This window comes from Elephantulus edwardii, unplaced genomic scaffold (genome assembly GCF_000299155.1).
Source record: "Elephantulus edwardii isolate Elephantulus edwardi_28Jun2011 unplaced genomic scaffold, EleEdw1.0 scaffold00098, whole genome shotgun sequence".
Taxonomy (NCBI): domain Eukaryota; kingdom Metazoa; phylum Chordata; class Mammalia; order Macroscelidea; family Macroscelididae; genus Elephantulus; species Elephantulus edwardii.
The window spans coordinates 7711080-7730942 of NW_006399848.1; the positions used below are offsets into that span (position 1 = coordinate 7711080).

Sequence of the window (19863 nt, forward strand, 5' to 3'; positions counted from 1 at the left end):
CCTCCGGTTCAAAATGTAAATTTTAAAAGAATCATTTATGGAGTCTAGAATCTCCCACAAAAGTTCAATGAAGTCTGAGTCCAGGCTTTGGAGAATTATCAACTGAATACAACTCCATTTGGAATATATTAAGTGCTGATCTAGACTTCAAATTGATTTAACCTAGCTCATTAAGTGTTGATGAGATGAAATTTGCTTGAACCAGTAAGATAAATGGAATATTTAGCAGAATATATAGAGTGAGTCCTTTTAGGATCCAGACCAGATTATTGCCAGGACTGTGAAGAGCGATAAATTCAAAAAGGTTTGGTTGGCCACCATTGTTTCCAACTCTGCTGATCACAAGTTTTTTTGCTATTCAATTCATATGTTGTTGTTATGTGTCACTGAGTCACCTGCAACTCATAGCAACCCTATGTATAACTAACTGCTTTATCCCTTGCCAATCATATTGTCTCTGACACGCCCATTCCCATAACCCCAGTGACTGAATCAATCCATCTCGTCGAGGGTCTTCATCTCCTGCACTGTCCCTTCACCCTCTCAAGCATAACATCCCTCTCCAAGGACTGATCCCACCTTTCAACATGTGTAAAGTATGTTAGAAGGAGCTTCAGAATCCTTGCCTCCAAGGACCAGCCTGGCTTCACACTCTCTAGGATGAACTTGTTTGTTTTCCTAGCAGTCCATGGTATATTCAATACTCTTCTCCAGTACCAAGGCTCAAAGGCATGAACTCTCCTTCTATCATCCCTAGTCATTGCATAGCAAGTAATGGCAAAGACCTGTTATCAGGCACACCTTAGTCTCCAGACTGACATCGTTGCTCTTCAGTACTTTGGTGAGGTCTCTCACAGTAGACTTTCCCAATGCAATTTGTCTTTTAATTTCCTGCTGACACCAAGAGTACTGACTGTAGAGCCAAGCAAACTGAAGCTGTCAACAATCTCAATCTCTTCAGCACCCATCATGATACTGCCAATAGGCCCAGTGGTGAGAATCTTTGTTTTCTTGATGTTGAGCTTCAATGCATATTGAAGGCTGCAGTTCTTGTCCTTCATCAGCAAGTGCTTCAGGTCCTCCTCCATTTCAGCAAACAGGGTTGTGTAATTTGCATAATGCAGACTGTTGATGAGTCTACTTCCAATCTTGATGCCACACTTCTCCTCATAGAGCCCAGCCTCCTATATAATCTGTTCTGCACATAGATTGAAAAGATATGGAGACAGGACACATCCCTGACACACATCCTTCTCAATGTTGAACCATGCAGTGTTTCCTTACTTTGTTCTGCCTCTGGGTCCAAGTATAGGTTTTTCATAAGCACAGTCAAATGTTCTGGGATTCCCATTCTTCTCAGAATCAGCCATAGTTTGTTGTGATCCACACAGTCAAATGACTTTGCAGAGTCAATGAAACATACATAGACATTCAGCCAAGATCCATCTGACATTAGCTATAATATCTCTAGTGTTCTTTGGGAAGTTCTCCGTTGATGTGTTGTTCCAGTCATTTTTCGATAATCTTCAGCAGAATCTTGCTTGTATGTGATATCAATGATACTATCCGATAATTTTCACACTCTGTCAGACCACCTTTCTTTGGAATGGGAACAAATATAGATCTCTTCCAGTCAGTAGGCCAGTTGGTTGTCCTCCAAATTTCTTGGCACAACTTGGTGAGCACACCCAGGGCAGTATCTGTTTGTTGAAATATGTCAATCGGTATGCCATCAATTCCTGGGGCCTTGTTTGTTGCCAATTCTTTCAAAGCAGCCTGAACTTCTTCCTTCATCACCACAGGCTCTTACTCATACTCCCCTTATTTTCCAAGAGGAAGATTACGTTTCTAGCAGTGAGTTGATCTGTAATTATTCCTATTCCAGTTCACTCAGAATTTACAATATAAAAATTCAGGTCCATTCTGGATTTACATCATTGGCTAAGACCAAACAGGGCAGAACCAGCTCGAAACCTCAGAAGCAGTTAAGGAGGAATTTCAAGCCATCACCCCTATGTGTAGGCAATGACAGGGCCAGCAATGACAAGTAAGCTTTTCTGGCAAATCCATCAAAATGATATCTTAAAGTTTTGAAAAAACTAATACGTTTATTATATTCTCTTCTTACTTAGAGGCTTAACTATCTGTTGAGAGAGCCTATAATTATGATCAATTACTTATGATTTGAAGGCTTTTATAAAGGCATCTCCCCTTTTAAAAAACCTTTAAAGAACCAGGTATAAGACTACAAAATTCACCCTGTGGGGCAACAATAAATCACAGGTGTGGGGGTCTAATTTTGACAACTCTCTCTTGGAAGAAAGAGAATTGTTATCACCTGTGTTTAATTTCCTGACCTTGACAGGATCACAAATTCTAAAACTTAGAGTTCCTAGTTTGACTAAATAAGTCAACAGGGACCAATGGCTGCTTCTTGGCAGAGGTGAAAAAGAACAGGGAGGAAACAAAAAAAGATAATGAAGAACTAAAAACTCATAAGGGTGATAGCAATATTGAGATTATATCCTTGAGTGTCTCTGAATTTAAAATTGTCAGGTGAACTGAAGTCTTAGAGAAAACATGGCCCAAGGTAAGAGGACCACTAATCGACCTGAATGCAAATTAACACTCAGATGTTTTAAATGGTGTAAGCAGTCAGTCTCTGGATTATAAACTAGTTTTTGTTACTAAATCTGTATTTAAATGTAATTTGTTTGCAAATTAGAACACTTAAATATGGTTTTTATCTGTCAGTCAAATGTTTATCTTAGTATATAGCGTACATTTCTAAGCACAAAAATATTAAAGAAATACTTCCATGCACATTACATCTTTACATAATACAGTAATAGTATTTTGACAAATGCCTCAAAATAGCATGTATAACTACAATCTTCTGTTTGTATCATGAAATTTTAATATAATGGGCTTTATAAAAGCTGGTTTGTAACTATAGTTTATACTGAACATAAACTAGACATTTGTAACATGATGAGAACTGTTTGCATTTTTCATTTACAAAGTGGTTTTACATACACTATCTCACTTTATCTTCATAACAACTCTTTGGTCATCATCACTCTGTACAAAGCAAAAAACCATTTTAGAAAGGAACATGTTTGTGTTCTGTCCACAACCATTATCTTCCTGAAATGTCACAGTAATGAATCTAAGTCATGAGATACACAGATCTCACAAGAAGGCAAATCAGTCTCAAGAGAATAAATAAGAAGAATAATTAAAAAAAAAAAACCAACCACCAGCACAACCTTGTCTGGAACAAGAAGGGGAGAAAAGGAAAAAATAGGTAGAAACAATTAATCTAAAGGACTAATGGAACATGAGAAATTCAACCTGAAAGATCCTGAGAACAAAAGAACTAGATGGTGCCCAGCTACCACTTCTGACCACTCAAAAAGTAATGACAGTAGAAGGTCCAGAGCAGAGTAGGTGAAAAAGGTTCACAAAATTCAAAATTATAAAGATGACCAGACTTATTAATCTGATAAGAGCTTGGGAGAACCCCTGAGACTATGACTTGCAGTCATATCTTGGACCTGGAATAAATTCACCCATACGGCTCAACTTTCAATCAAACAACAGATAAGCTTCTAAAGTTAAACAATAACGCAAAGAAAGTACTCAGAACAATTAACCCTATATGATCAAAGGGGCGCATATGATTAGGGGTCAGGCTCAGAAGGCAGGAAGAAGTAGGAAAAGAAGATTAAATGGAAATTTAAAAAAAAAAGAAAGAAAGAAAAAAAATTCACCGGTAGAGTTACAAAAACAACTCAAACTTTTGTTATAGAAATAGAGTGCTTTGTAAAATATAATACTATGTCTCTCTTAAATGAATAACAATCTACAGGTAAAAGGCCAAATAAGAACTTTTCTTGTAAAATTCTAGTAGTGAAGTTTATCCATCAGGAAAGACTCAGGCCAGTTCTTTGGAAGATAACAAAGTTAAAAACAAAACCAAACCTGAAGTGAGTCAATTCTCACTTCCAATCACTCTTCAACGGGTTCTGAGGCTGTATGTATTTACAGCATGAGCCTATCCATCCTTATCTTTCTCCACTGAAGGGGCTGGTGGAGCCAAGTCAACAGTCCAACACAAAGCACCCTCTATCATCACCAGGGATCCTTTAAGTAAGTTAGAAGGAGACTATAGGTATCCTCTTTTTAAAATCAATCTCACAAAGGCCTCCAACAAGGGTTTTTGTTACTTTTCAGCAAACACAACCCCCCAAAAGTAATCTACTGTTGATACAGTCCCATCTTCTAAACCATTTCTCCCAATCGTATTATATCTGTATAGAAGAGTATGAAATATCCAATGGACTGCCAAAGAACAGACATGTGTGAAAGGAAGTGCAGGCACTTCCTTGGAAGCAAACATGACAAAGCTTTGTCTCATACACTTTGGCAAGGCTATTAAGAGAGGCTAGTTCTTGGAAAGGACATTAAGCTTGGAAAGGTGGAGGATTAGCAAAGTACAGAAAGATTCTAAACAAGATGCATTGACACAGTAACTGTAACAATGGTCTCAAGAATGTTAGAGATGATGAGAGCACAGGATATGACAGGATTCAGATCTGCTGGTCATAGGATCTCTGTGAGTCATACATGACCTTATGCCAACATAACAAATGGTATACAGGTGCTATATGGAAACAGCAAATGGTATAGAGGTACAAAGTAGAGACACAACAAATTTTAGTATCTTATTTTTGTATTTGTGACTTCTTGCTGCCTTCTTTGCTGAGCCTAATTGTCTTGGGAGCAAAGTTCCTCATAAATCATGCCAACTTGGATACAGGGAGACAAATTAAAACCTCCCAGAATGATTCTGTAGACACTTGGGCTCCTTGAGTCTGCAAAGGGGCTTAGTATATAAAAGGTCAGTGTCGAGTCTCTCTACTTTGATGACTAATGTTAAATTGTTTGACTTTTCTCAAAAATATTTGGCTGTGCTAATTTACATCATTTCATCCACAGTACACACAGTAGGCACATATCTCTGCAGTAGAATCGCCAGATATATGAGAAAACATTTTTGTATGAAAAAATTTTTCTTGAAATCTTTTTTCAAAGTAGCAGCTTAAATACAACTACTTCTCACTTATGAACCATCTCATTATCTGACATTTTACATTCAAAGTAATCGTGAAAGACCTATTAGCCAACTGATGTGGGCATTAATCACATTTATCTGGCAAAAACCAATGCCAAGATGCTAGGTAAGAATAACAGTGGCTATTATGGAGGGAAGCGCAGGAGGGGAAGACCTTCTATGAGGTGGATTGATTCAGTGACTGGGGTACTCGGGATGGGTTTGTCAGAGGCAATGAGATTGGCACAGGATAGAGCACGGTTTAGGGCTGTTGTACATAGGGTCGCTATGAGTCGCAAATGACTCGACGGCACATAACAACAACAACAATTATGGTTAAGATTATGTGTCACTGGCTGGGCCATGATTCTCAGTGTTTTAACAGATATACCATGATGTAGTTATCCTCCATTTTTCACTCAGCACTAATTTTTGCATAATGACCTGGTCTTTAGAACAAAATTACATCAGTGAGGAAAGGGTATAGTCCATAAATTTCTGTGTATTCCTTTTCTACATAAAACGGTGCAGTTTTGTATTAAAAAGTGACAAAAAGAGTGGTATACCACATATCATTCACACAAGGGGGAAGTTCCAGGATCATTAGCTACACATCATTATTCTAAATTGCAAACACTTTCCTTTAATACCAGTAAACACACAAGCAAGCTTTAAAAGACTTTCTCCCACCTAATTGTAAAACCAGTCCATGAAAGGCAAGAGCAGAAGGCAGAATTTAAAGATATGACATCTCAGATGCTCTCTTGACCCTTTGGAGAAGCCTAAAGATTCTCAGAGAGAAAATTTAATCATGACTTATAGGTAACATTTTGGGTATGGGAAAAAAAAATTGTACAAGACACGGTTTTAAACTGGACATGCATCACCTTTACCCAATCAGTCCTTCACCCAATCACTCTTAAGGTGAGTCGATAAAAAGAAACTGCAACACATGGGGTTGTCATTAATCTGAACTGACTCCTGGGCAACTGGTTTAGTTAGGCAGCGTAATTAGCCAAAATAGTCTTGAAAATGTCAGCATTCTTGTAACTTGCTTTATTGCAGACTAGTGACGTTATCTTCCCACACTAATTAATTATACTACTTACGACTACCTCTCAGTCTCTCAAAAAGTCCCCAATGATGAGGGTGAGGTCAGGCAAAGGACAGAAAGATAGTATGTTGATTGGTCTCAAATACATAACTTGTCCAAGAACACAGAAGCCTGTGCAGGTCACGTTTTCTGACTAGCCTCTTTGCTCGCTATCTGGCAAGGTCACTGGTGCTGGCTAAGGGCTCCGTTGGTGAAGCCTACTCTGTAAGGCCCACGAAACATGCTTAGCTTCTCCAGTGACTGCCTCTACTCTTTAGCCATATGGACCGGGGGCCCCCAACACTCCCGGAGCGCGTGTCCGCCCGGAGGAGACACCAATCTCTCTGGCTCACCTGACCACGTTAGGGTGCTCGAAGGTCTCCAGGTGCCTCAGCACCGCCACCTCGCGGATGGTGGAGAGTGGCATGCCTTCCTCGCTGGTCTGCACCCGCACGCGCTTCAGCGCCACGAAACGGCCTCCGTTCTTCAGGTCCCGGGCCTTGAACACCTTCCCATAAGCGCCCTCCCCGATCTCCGCCACGCACTCGTACTGCTGGTCCGCACGGCTCAGGCCGTCCTTCTCCATGCTGTCCTGACGCTGCCCGGCGCGGAACTGCTGGAGCGGGCAGAGAGCGCTCGACTCGCTAGCGGCTGCCGCTCGCCTCCTCCCAAGCTCCGGCCCGCTTCCTTGCGCCCGGCGATCGGTCTCCGTCACCCTCTCCTCGCCCCCGGCTCCCGGCTCTCGCGGCTGCTGTGGCTAGACGGAGCGACCTCCCCTCGGGCGGGCGCAGCCCTAGTGCCGCTGCGAAACTCCGCCTGCCGAGTCGTCGGCGGAGGAGCGAGCCGATCCCTCCTCTTCCCTCCCTGAAACGGAGTCTTCTGCTCAGACACCCAGGCGATTACATAGTCTCAGCCAAGGCACTGCACAGTCCAAATTCACTTCACCTAAAAGAGAAGACGTTAGGACAAGAAGAAAGTGCAATCAGACATCTCAGTCGTCTTGCTCCGGGTTCTTCCAGTCTCCCCGCCTCCTCCTTTACTGAAGTCCCCGTCGCTACCCGCTGTGCTCTCCTGCCCTCTCCCAGGCCGCTTAATCCTTTGGTTCCTCCACGAAAAGCTACATTACTTCACTCTCCCTGCAAAGCTGGAGAGGTCGGTCTTCGCTGAGAGAGGCTGGAGGGGCCCCACAGGGATGATCGTGCTCGCGGGGCGCAGGGGAACGGGAGGGGGCGTGCCGAACAGCCCAGAGTGTGCCGGGAGCGCGGGGGAGGGGAGACGCCGGGCACGCCAATGTCACGGCTTAATATTTATCCCTGTATCATTTTGTTGCATTGCTACCCTCCCCAACTCCCAGGGTCTGGATGTTCTGCGAAGTGGGGCTCTGGGGGCGTTCGGGGGTCGTGCACAAACCGATGCAGCAGCACTGGGGATCCATCCGCGTGGGGCCGCAGAATGTGGGTGGGGGCTCCCTGGACCCTGTAACCCGACGCTGGGAGTGTGCGAAAAGGGGTGGTCAAACATCTGCTTGGAAATTGTTTCCTTTCTTTCTACTTTCAGTTTTTCTATGAGGAGACATTTAAAAACGACTCTCAAGCACAAATACTCTTTTGGGGTAAAAGAGCCTTGACTGGAAAATGAAATTCTTATTTCGTAGCCGAGGACCTCCCTGGTGGCGACTCAGAGGGAGGACAGTCCATCTGGTCTGGGAGGACTCACAGGGTGAGCGAAAGAGGGGCCTCAGAGAGGGCAGTCACCTACAGGACCCCAAGGATGGGTGATACTTTCCTTGAGTAAATAAGAAAAAGGCAGTATTCCTGTGTCTTGCCCTTAAATTTTCATTTTCTTTCAATCTCAGCAAAACTCAACCTCCCCCCAAACAGAAGTGTTTGCGTCACGGGGGGGCGGGGGTGGTAAGAGGAAAGGGGTTACTCTAAACTTCTGGAGGCTCACAGACTTTTCCCCACTACAGGGATGGTCCCCGCCTATAGGCAATGGAAGCAGTGCACTATTCCCCTTTCGGGATGAGGCCAGATCCTGTCTACAGCCAGACATCCATCCACTCCTTGGAGCCCTTGGCAGAAAAAAGTGCTAGGCGCAGGGTGTGGAGGACCCCAATTTCCCCTCCCCATTCAAATGTCCGGGATGACCGGGGGGACCTTCCTCCCCACCACCGCCAAGCCGGCTTCGTTGTCTGGAATTCTCAGGGCACCCCGGAATTACCTTCCCGCAACCGCTGACCCGATCTCCTTCAGCCAAGAAATGAAAAAAACAAAAACAAAAAAAAAAAACAACTGCAAGCTTTAGGACCCCACAATGTGCTGAAAGATGGCACCGCGATCAGGGCAGAGTCCCACACTCTCAGCCTATCCAGAGCTTTCAAAAGTGGAAGGCGAATCCTGGGGGAGCCGGGAAACAAGCTCCCAGAGGCGAGCCTAGGGTCTGCACGAGGGCGAGGGCCACACAGGTAGTGGGGGAGCTGACGCTGCCGTCAGCCCAGCCCGCCCTCCAGCGTCCCTCCTTCCCCCAATCCAACCCGAGGCTCCGCTGCAAAGGAAGCGTCGAGGGACGTCCCACCCCCGCAGGGAACTGCGCCCCGCTTCCCCCGCCGGGCCCCGCACTGCCTGCAGCCCCAGCCTGGGCTTCTCCCCCCTCGTTCTGCGGACGGTTGGCTCCGGCGGAGAGAAACAGGAGCAGCAGAGCCTTCCCCTCCCACCCCCCCTTTCTCCTCCACTTTTTTTTTTGCTGTTGTTGCTTTCCCACGCTGGCTGAATGTGACTTGACCCCATTTCAAAAAAGTTTGACATAGTGCTTCAACATTTCCGCATTCCTCCGCGACTACAAAGGCTGCAGCCGCCTCCTTCTGCTTTCTGTCTCTGCTCTCTGTCTTCACACTCAATGAAATCCTTCATGTGCTTCTCCCGAAGCCTGCCAAGCACTGCAAGGGTCGCCACCAGCGCAGCGACAAGAGGCCGCGTCGGGGACCTCGACTGCGGCGTGTGCGCACACGCGGATGCACCCACGTGCACACAGACGGGCGCGCTGCGGGACCTGGGAGCCGCTTACCGCGGGACATGCGTTTAAACCGCGACATTTTAAATGATAAAAGTAAACTTGGATGCAAAAGCAAACGGGCGACCTCGTGGGGCTCCGAATTGGGGGCAACAGCCGGCGGTGTGCCTTCGTCCGAGTGTGCACAACACGTCGGCCAGGGTTACCAGCAGGAAGCCTGCGTTAACTCAGAGCTCGTGGCGGGGGAAGGTGGAGTCCACACCCACACCTCGTGCAGAGAAAAAATAGGGAAGGGAAGCACCTTCTCCCTCATGGAGTCTCCTGGGCAATGCACTTTAAACCTGAAATACGGTTCAGTGTCCGAGTGCAGTTCCGTTTGGAGGAGCTGGATAAGGAGTGTGTGAGTGTGTGTGTCTGTAAATGTCGGTGTTGGTGCGGACTGATAAGTCAGGACAAGATCTCGGTGTTGGGGTGTTGCTCTGGTGGAATGTACCCTCCCCATACCAGATGAGGAAGGGCTCTTTTAGGAGTTCAACTGACCCTCCCTCAATCTACCCCGCCTAGGTTCAGAAAGGGTTAATCAAAGTAAAATCAGCAGACACACAGCCCCCCATTCTTACCCCCACCCCCACGCCGCCTTCGACCCTGGCCGAGCCTCGCAATCTCCTTCGGGACCCCCCAGCCCGCAGCCCACCCACTGGAATGCAAGGCTTCTCACCTGAGGAGCACAGCCGCGTGCAGTTTCCCAAGGGGGCTTCGTGTGTCGGTCGGACCTCCACACGTACCCACCGCCGCCGGAGCAGGTAACGCGTCTCCGAGGAAGGAGTTACCAGCACTTTCTCCGGCAAGGGGGTGGGCACAGCGGCGGAGGGCGGAGGGACGACGGAGGGCGCCGCCTGCTTTGCTCGCCGGGGGCGGACAGGGGGCCCGCGGGGCTCCGGCCGGGGATCGCGGCCCGAACTTGGGAGGCTGCGGGGGCGGCTGCGCGGCGGGGGCGGGGACGGGGACAGGGACCCCGGAGGCCACCCTGGCCGGAGACCCACCCGGCGCCGGGGTCGGGGGCTCGCGGCGCAATGGCAAGCAAGTGTGCAAATTAAAGCCTTCCGGAGCAGCGGAGGCGGCCGAGACCCAGCAGTGCTCGGAGCCTCCTGCTCCTCAGCCTTCAGCTCAGAGCAGGGGGCGAGAGGGGGAGTTTAAATGAAAATTTCCGGCTCTCCCTGAAACTGCTGTGGGGGATCTCGCGACTCAGACAAGAGGCGTGAGAAGGAAAGAATCGGATGTGTCGTCGGGAGTCGCCAGTGATTCCATACCCGGGGCCGCCCCGAGTTTAGGGTTTTGACAAGATGAGGCGGGGGTGTCATCAGTCTTCGAGGTGCACGATTGGGGAAAACACAAAACAGCGGTAATTGTGAGGGGACGGTTGGGGTGGTAAATACCAACACTTTCCAAGAAACCGAAAAAATAAGACCAAAAAATAATTCTATTTAAAAAAATAATTGGCAGGACGCCTTGCAGAAAAGAAAATACTAATCTGTCCAAGCACTTTTCACTTTCAGCATGAGCTACATTTGTTTTGTTTTCCTCCGCTTCCTTTCGTCCTCACAAAGCCCTATCTTTTTCTTTTGGACAGAGGATATGGTTTGGAAATTGTCAGGCACTCCTGTGGTTAACGATCTACTTGAAAGGGCTGGCTGGTTCACAATTATTAAGTGGTTAGCAACTGCTGAGGGTTCACAAAGGTATTTCTGGGGAGCTAAAAAAGACCAAAATTTTGTGCAAATGACAGAATTGCAAGATAATAGGTACACACACCCATACACACACTCTGAGAAGAGAACATGATTCTGTGGGTTCTCAGTTTTAAATGCACTATTGGAATTCTGAAATTTGAAACCTTGTAAAAAAACGAAGAAAGTGTATTTTACCTGCTGAGAAAACCTGAATACAGTTACTTCAGGTGAAAATGATATTGAGAAGCAGAGGTGGGTTGCAAGACTTTCTACAATGGAATAAAAAAAAAGGAAGTTAACAGCTGTCTTTTTGGAAAGAAGTTCTCCAAGATTATCGTAGATAAATAATTGACACTTTAAAAAATCATCTTAAAGCAAAGCTTTTTTCTAAAAAAAAAAAGTTATTTTAGTGCTTTGTGGAGGAAAAAAATTCTAAATCCTGCAAAATTGTTTGAATTGGAAATATTCTCTTGACTTTTAACAGTGCTGTTAAATGCACATTTTTGCTGTAATGAGATTGATTCTGTACTACTATATGAAGTAACAGTTTAGGAAAATAAAAATTGATGTATTTCCATTAGCAAACATACTGCAGTATAGTTTTTTAAAAATAGTTAAAGCCAGTGAATGTGTTTTTTAAGTTTAAGATAATTCATGAAATACATTTTTTGTTTAGGAACATACTTCCTAAAATTCAGTTTCTGAACAAAAATTGCATGTATAAATATATCTGTAATCTCATTTTTAAAAATATATAATATATGAAATAGATTTAGGAATGTGAATTATTATGAATTGTACTTATATAAATTAGATCACTGTTACTTATTAACTAAAATTTAAACCAAAAATACAAAGCGAATCCTTTTTTATATTTTCTCACACTTTTCAGTGCATTTAAAACAGTATTTTCTTGCTGATAATGGAAATGTTTCTATAATTAAAAAATAACTGTAAATAGGTAGTCATAGGAACCAGTACATGATTGTAAGAATTTATTTGAGTAAATAATTTGTTTTTTAAAAATGGTAAGGTGTAAATATATTGAAAGTTAACAGAAAAATTCCTTTTCTACACTGTATTGAATTTTTAATTATTGAATTTGTAAAAAACCATAACTGCTTTGAAAATTTCTTTCTTTTGGTTATTAGAGCACTTGGACAATATAAAAAAATTAAATTGATTGATTATATGTCCTAAAATGTATTGTTGGATTTTTTTTATTATCTGCTTTTTTCTTATATTACTTGTCTTTTGTTTATCATTTTTCACTCTCCCTATGGTTCACATTAAATTCCTCTTGATTAAAGTTTTAGTTCCAAGGAGATTCAACAATGACTTGTATAAAATTAGTAAATGACAGATTTTGTTTATAGATAGCTTCCTCTGTGGGTAATAAGTTATCATAACAAAATGTGTACAAGATTTATAAACTACAAACCAAATTCCAACCATCGACCCCTTGTTTAGAAATCTTTATGAGTGAATATATAACATTCAAGAATAATCACTTGTACTAGTGTTTCCATCCTACATATCTGATATTCTAAAGTTGTAAATAACTTTACAGGTTTGTAAAAGTTAGAACTAAAAGGTGTATCTCCAAATATGGTATTCTAGTTTACACTGAAAATTTTCTTAGCATCACATAAGGCAAGTATTCCATGTGTGAACATTTTGATATTAAAAAAGTCTTTAAATTCTTTTTTTAAGATTAAACTAAACTTTAAAACTGCGGTCCATAATTGGGCATGTTGATTATTTACTAAGAAATTTCTTGTTACTTAGAAATTAGTAATTTACTTAGAATTAGTACCTTTTTAAAAAACAAATTGAATGTGCCTTGGATATTTGTTTGCCACTTGCTACCTTCCCTCAGAAGGTATTTTTATAAGCACTACTAGTCTAAAATTTTTTAACATTTTACTGTTAAAAAATTAGCATAGTGAATTAAAAAACATTTGGATGAAAGGAGGGCACAATTGACAAACAGAGAAAGTATGTGTTTTTTTGTGTGAAAATACAACAATTAGTACAATTTAAAAATTACATCTACTTTTAAATACCCTCTGATTAATATTGGCTGTTTTAATTTCTTTTTTAAAGTTCTAGAGACTTATCTATTACATATTAATCTTAAAGCTCCATGTAAAATAAATAATTGCTTTTCATCTGTAAAAATCTCCTGTTTATTATCTTAATAGAAAACATTCCCAAAGAATCTGAGCCATTAGTACTTAAGTCAGAATCGGTTTCTAGAGTTTTCCATTACCTTTAATCATGGAGTATAGTAGTCCTAAGAAGCATTCTAAGGAATCTCCTGTATTCCTGACATCCTCTTATCTCCATTATAAATCAAATATCCCTTTGGGAATCAGGATCAATCTCACCAAGTCAATATAATAACTTGCTTCTTACCTATCCATCCAGAGACCTGAGGAACTCAAAGTGACTGAGTAGCATTCTTAATTTGTCCTATAGATTTAGTATTTTGTCTCCAGATAGGAGCTTTCATCTCTTTGAAGCTAAAACCTCTAGAACATAGGATTAAAGGGGACAAGAAGCAAAACTTTGTGAGTGTTTCACTAGGAGTAAGGGTGCCACTCGTATATCCACTCCTTGGTTCTTGGATTCATGAATTCTGACTATGAGAGAAACAGCACTATATACTAAATGCCAGTTTAGAGCATCTAGGTAACCTTATCGAGAACATTACTTAAATACTGCATTGTGTTGTCACCTATCTGGTGCCATATTGTGTCTTTAGAAAGTTTTCCTTCCCATTGTTTCATTGAGCTTGCTATTTCAGGATGAAGGGAACATGAATTCCAGCAAATTCCACAAACCTGGACCTATTTCCATACTTCATTTGTTATAAAGTGAATCTCTTGATGTAAAGCAATGTTGTGTGAGATATTATGACCATTGATAAGGCTTTCTGTAAGTCTGTAGACGGTAATTTTGGCAGAAACAATACATAGGGGAAAGGCAAGTCCATATCCAGAACGTCTATCCCAGTAAGAAAAAAATTCTGCCCTTTTGATCAAAGAAGTTGCCAGTGTAACCATCCTGCCACCAGACTGCTGACTTATCACCCTGAGGAATGGTAGCATGTTGGGAACTCACTGCTGTTCTCTACAGCTGGCAGATTGTGCGCTCAGCAGTGGCTGCAGCCAAATCTGTCTCCGTGAGCAGAAATCTATGCTGCTGAGTCCATGCATAACCTCCATCCCTGCCATCATGACCACTTAGCTGACAAGCAATGGCAGGAGTGACTGTAGAAAGATGGCGACTAGTTTCCACAGAACACATCGTCCTACCCATTATAATTGTTAAAATTTTCCTTTACTGAAGTCACTGTTTGTTGAGCACTTATGAGACACAAATAATCTTCACTGGCCCGTTGAGCTCTATACACCTACCTCTTCCTCATGCCTTCTAGCCACCAATTTTCCAATTACATTCCTTCCAAGTCCCTGATTATAGAAGCAAACAATAAGGTCTCTGCCGGTGACTCAATGAACAGTCACATATCTGCCATTTCTCCTTCCAAGTAAAGTGAACTCTAAGATGCATTGTTCAACTTGCTGCCCACTAGGAGGACTGCCCGTCCCCATTGCCCTTTAGGGTAGTGCCTGCAGTTTTGCTGCTGTGCGCTTTAGAATATACCTACATAACGTGCAGAATCTGTAAACCAGACATGAAAGTTTTCCCTTTCTCAGTCAGCTGATCATAAGGAATTGATCATGAGGCCATAGGTGTAGATGGAGAGATGAAAGGTAACATGACTGGAGTGGAGACTAGGGACATATGGACCACTTCCTCATGGAACTTGTGCCTGCAGATCCTGCTTGATCTCATATATAACACTTCTATTTAATATTGGAGTGCTGCTGTGCATGCCCGACCTTGACTCTGTGGTTCAGCAAACTGAGTTCACGATGGCAATGAAGGCTGGCTGCATGGTGATTCGGGAGCCTGTGATTCAGCTTTCAATTTCGTCTAAGGCTTAGTACCGCTACTCATCAGTTTGCTATGCTGTGGTGGCTTGTCTGTTGCTGTGATTCTGGGAGCTATGCGACTGATATTTCACTGAACAGTAGAATGACTTATAGTGGACAAGTTTCAGCAAAGCTTCTAACCTAAGACAGACTAGCTAAGAAACAGCACTGGCCACCTATTTCTGAAATAATATGCCCTTGAAAACCCTAAGAATAGCAATAGAACATTGTCTGAAGTAGTGATTGAAGATGTGGTCCTCCAGTAGGAAGGCACATGAAATATGACTGGGGAAGATCTAGCTCTTCAAAGCAGAATCAACCTTAATGATTGTCTGGAATAAAGCTTTCATCCCAATGAAGGACTTTCATCGGTTGATGTGACACAATGCAAAATAAGGAGAAAGAACTGCAGACATCATTGAGTAATTGAAACACAGAATGTACAAAGTATGAAAATTTCCCACAGAAATAGGAATATGAGAAGTTGTAAAAAATGAAAAGGAATATGTAAAGATCAATGTCCTAGGCATTAGTGAACTGAAATGAGTAAGTATTGATTTCATTCCTATGCAAGGAATGATAACTTAGAAGTTATGTCATATTCGTTGTCAAAAAGAACAATGCTATCAGTGACAGAATACTATCTCTACACATACAAGAGTTTAGTTTAGTTTGCTTGGCTCCACAGTCAACACTCTTGGCACCAGTAGCCAGGAAATTAAAAGACGTATTGTGATGGGAAAGTCTGCTGTTAGGGACCTCTCCAAAGCACTGAAGAGCAATGATGTCTCTCTGGAGACTAAGGTGCATCTGATACAGGCCATGGTCTTTGCAATCACTTGTTATGCATCAGAGATTGGACAATGACTAAGGAGGATAGAAGGAGAATTGATGCCTTTGAGCTGAGGTGCTGGAGAAGAGTATTGAGGGTACCATAGACTGCTAGGAAAACAAACAGATTCATCCTGGAAAGGGTTAAACCAGGCGGCTCCTTGGAGGCAAGGATTCTGAGGCTTCATCTAACATACTTTGGCCATGTTGTGAGGAGGTATTGGTCCTTGAAGAAGGACATCATGCTTGGTAGGGTGGAGGGACAGCGCAGGAGGGGAAGACCCTCTATGGGGTGGATTGATTCAGTGACTGGGGTAGTCGGGATGGGTGTATCGAAGACGGTGAGATTGGCACAGGACAGAGCAGAGTTTAGGGCTGTTGTACATAGGGTTGCTATGAATCACAAGTGACTTGACGGCACCTAACAACAACAACACATACAAGGAAGATTTGTTAGTATTCAAATATATGTACTAATCATGAAAGTCAAAAGATGAAGAAATTAAAGTTTTCTTCTATTTCTTCTTAAGAAATATGAAATTGATTAAACATGCAATCAAGATGCAGTAATAATAATTGATAATTAGAATGTAAAAGTTGGAAACATGGAAGAAGAATCGGTAGTTGAGAAATATGGTTTTGGAGATAGAAATGAAGCCAGAGATTACATGATAAGACTTTTGTATAACCAACGATTTATTCATTAAAAATACTTTTTCTTTATAAAAAAATTTTGACTATACATTGAGGCCTTACCTGATGAATCACAGGAATCAAGTAACTTATAACAATGGAAAGAGATGATAGAAAACCTCAGTATTCTTAGAACTAGACCAGAAGAAGCTGACTGTGAAAAAACATTTTTTTACTCTAAGTTTACATTGAAGCAGAAAGAAATGAAAACAAATACATAAGAACCAAAATTCAACATTAAAAATAATCTCATTTGAATGTATAAAAATTTATCTCAAGAATAATTTTTTTTAAAAATAGTGGTTGTTAGTATCTTATTTCTTTTTAAAAAATTAATTTGAGTGGAAGTTTACTAAACATATATTTCATTCAATCATTCATAGATAATTGTTTTATAATATTAATCACAATACCCACAATGTCTGATCATTCACTTATTATATGTTGGTTTTCCTTTCATGCATGTTAATAAATGTCTAATAGCTATTTATTAATTGTTCTTACTCTCACCATGATCCCTCCTTTCCTATCTCTGGTAATCATCCAAGAGTGATTCCATGAATAAAGCTATGTATAGCTTCTTATCATTATAGTCTTAAACAACATTTATTGTTTTGTAATTGACTTTTTTCACTCAATGTAATGTCTCTAGATTAATCTATGCTGTGCAATATTTTTCAAATCCTTTACCATTCTTTACTGTTGCATAGCACTTCACTGTATAAATGTACACTAGTTTCTTTAATTACTTGTCCATTTGTGAATACTCAAATTGTTTCCATCTCTTTGTGATTATAAATAATACTGCAATAAACATGGGTATACATATATTAATTCATGTCACAGCTTTTATTTCTTCAGGATATATCCCTAGTAGTAGGATTGCTGAATCAAATGGTACTTCTATTTTCAACTTTTGAAGGAAGAGTCAAACTGCTTTCCAAATTTGTTGAATCATTCATTTTACATTCCCACCAACGTGCATGAGAGTTATATTCTCATTAAATTTGTTGTTTACTATCACAGATTGGGCACTGCAAACCGAAAGATGGACAATTTAAACCTGCTAACTGCTATGCCAGAGAAAGATGGGCAATCTCCTCTTATGCTGTTTATAGCCTCTATGAAAGATTTATAGAAGACCTGACAGAGGGTAATACATGAGTCAGTTCCAAGTGAAAAGCAATGAGTTGTTGTTTTTGTCCTATTAAACCTGTTATCTCTTGCCAGAAGGATTGACACATTGACTACTACAAGGGTTTAAGTACATCAGAAATGATGAGGATAGCACAGGATAGAACAAGGTTCAGATGGTTGTTCATAAGGTCACTATGAGTTGTACTTGACTCAGTGGCACCTAATAATAATTGCTGCTGGAGTGAGATGATATCTCACTGTTATCTTGATTGCATCACATAGAGAATTGTCTTGACTATTTCTTCTTGTGATTGTTGACAATATGAGTGTCTTTTTTTGATAATGTGCCTTTTCAAGTCTTCTGCCCATGTTGTAATTGGGCATAGGTATGTCTTTTTCTTGCATAGATGTTGTTAGAGTTTTCTATAAATTTTAGAACTTAGCTCTGTGTTAGAAATACCATTGCAAAATTCTTTTTCCAGTCTGTAGTTTCTCTTTTTACTATTTGGGAGAAGTCTTTTGCTGCACAAAGGGATTTAACTTTTAGAAGGTCCCAGTCATTTCATTTATCCTCTGCAGTTTGTGCAATTTTGGTTCTTTGGAACAGTCTGTTTATGCCTTAGTTTCCCCTAAATTTTTCTTTGGTGTTCTTTATGGTTTTAAGATTTAAGCCTAGGTCCTTGTTTCATCTGGAGTTAGTTTTTATATATGCTATAAGTTAAGGATCTTGTTTCAATTTTCTACAAGTAGATAGCCAGTTCTGCCAGCACCATTTTTAAGAAGCTATTTTTTATCTCATTCCCCAGATTTCTTTTCATAGTCAAAGATTAATTGTAATTATAGATAGGTAATTTATTTATTTGAGTTCTTAGATCTATTCCATTGGTCAATATGTCTGTCACTGTACCATTACTAAGCTGTTTTGAATATCATAATAGGTTTTGAGGTAAGAAGAGATGGCCTCCTACTTTTTTTTTTCCTTTTCAGGAGTGCTTTGCTTATCTAAGGTTTCTTTTCCTTTTCACATAAAGGTGATGATTACTTTTATACTTTACATATGTTTGAAGAACGTGAAGATGACTTGGAGCCTTTACTGAAGACGTTGAAATGCTACCGCTGTCAATGTGGATTACAACCTCAAGATCAAGAAAACAAAAATCCTCACGACTGGATGACAGGATCTGAATTGGTATCATACTAAATCTGTAGACTGATTTTGGTGGTATTTCTATTTGTATAATGTTAAGTTCAAGAACAGCTTTGATGCGGGGAGCTCTGGTGGCCTAGTGGCAAGAAGCTGTGCTGCAGTCCCAAAACTGCACAGTTCAAATCCACCAGATGCTCAATCTCCTGTGCCAGTTAGATGTGATTCAGTGGCGCACAAGGAGAAAAAAAATTTTAAAAGAAGAGTGGCTTTGACACACTGAACACTGATGACCAAATCTCAGACAAAGAAGGTAAAAGTTCATTTAAAAAGAGAAAAGGGAGAAATGACAAAAACAGATGAAGAGAGACTCTGAAACATGCTCTAAAACAGAGAGAAACCAAAGCAAAATAAAGAAATGCTGCAGAGAGCTTAAAAGAAGGTATCAGATGGTATCAGTAGACAAATTAAAGTTTTATAATAAAATGTGCAAAAACGTGGAATTAGAAAATAAAAAGACAAAACACACTTGGTGGCATTTATCAGAGTCAAAGAACTGAAGAAAAAAAAATCAAGCTTTGAGTTGCAATACTCAAGAAGATTTTGTGGTCAAAATATTCAATGACATGCGAAGAATCAAAAGAAGATGGAAAGAGTATATGAAGATAATTGGTCAACAATGAACCAGTCATATCCTTACATTATTCACAATCCTCAAGTCTTATTTGCTGTTAAGGAGCCGAATAGAATATTTCAAAGGGCAACTCAGGAAGACAAAGTCAAGTATTATAATGAAATGTGCAAGAATCTGGAGTTGGAAAATAAAAAGGGCCAAACTTGCTCGGCATTTCTTAAGCATAAGGAACTAGGGAACAAATTCAAGGTGTGAGTTTTAATAATTAAGGATGCTATGGGCAGAATATTGAATAGTCCAGGAAGCATTAAAAGAAGATGGAAGGAGTATATAGAGTATACTGTACCAAAAAGAATTGGCTGACGCAGAAGAATTTAAAGAAACAACATATAGTCAAGAGGCAATGGTGATGAAGGAGGAATTTCAGGCTGCTCTGAAGGACTTGGCGAAATATAAGACCCCAGGCATTGATGGA

At 41.1% G+C, this 19863-nt stretch overlaps 1 protein-coding gene across 1 annotated transcript in view; it reads right to left on the reverse strand.

Annotated features, from left to right (window-relative positions):
• Positions 1–6871, reverse strand: part of CDK6 (cyclin-dependent kinase 6) — a 305967-nt gene extending 299096 nt beyond the window's left edge. Inside the window, exon 1 of the mRNA XM_006891470.1 lies at positions 6563–6871. Within this exon, the coding sequence (XP_006891532.1) occupies positions 6563–6795 (233 nt within the window). The 5' untranslated portion in view covers positions 6796–6871. The remainder of the gene's footprint in view (positions 1–6562) is intronic.
• Positions 6872–19863: the final 12992 nt, after the last annotated feature.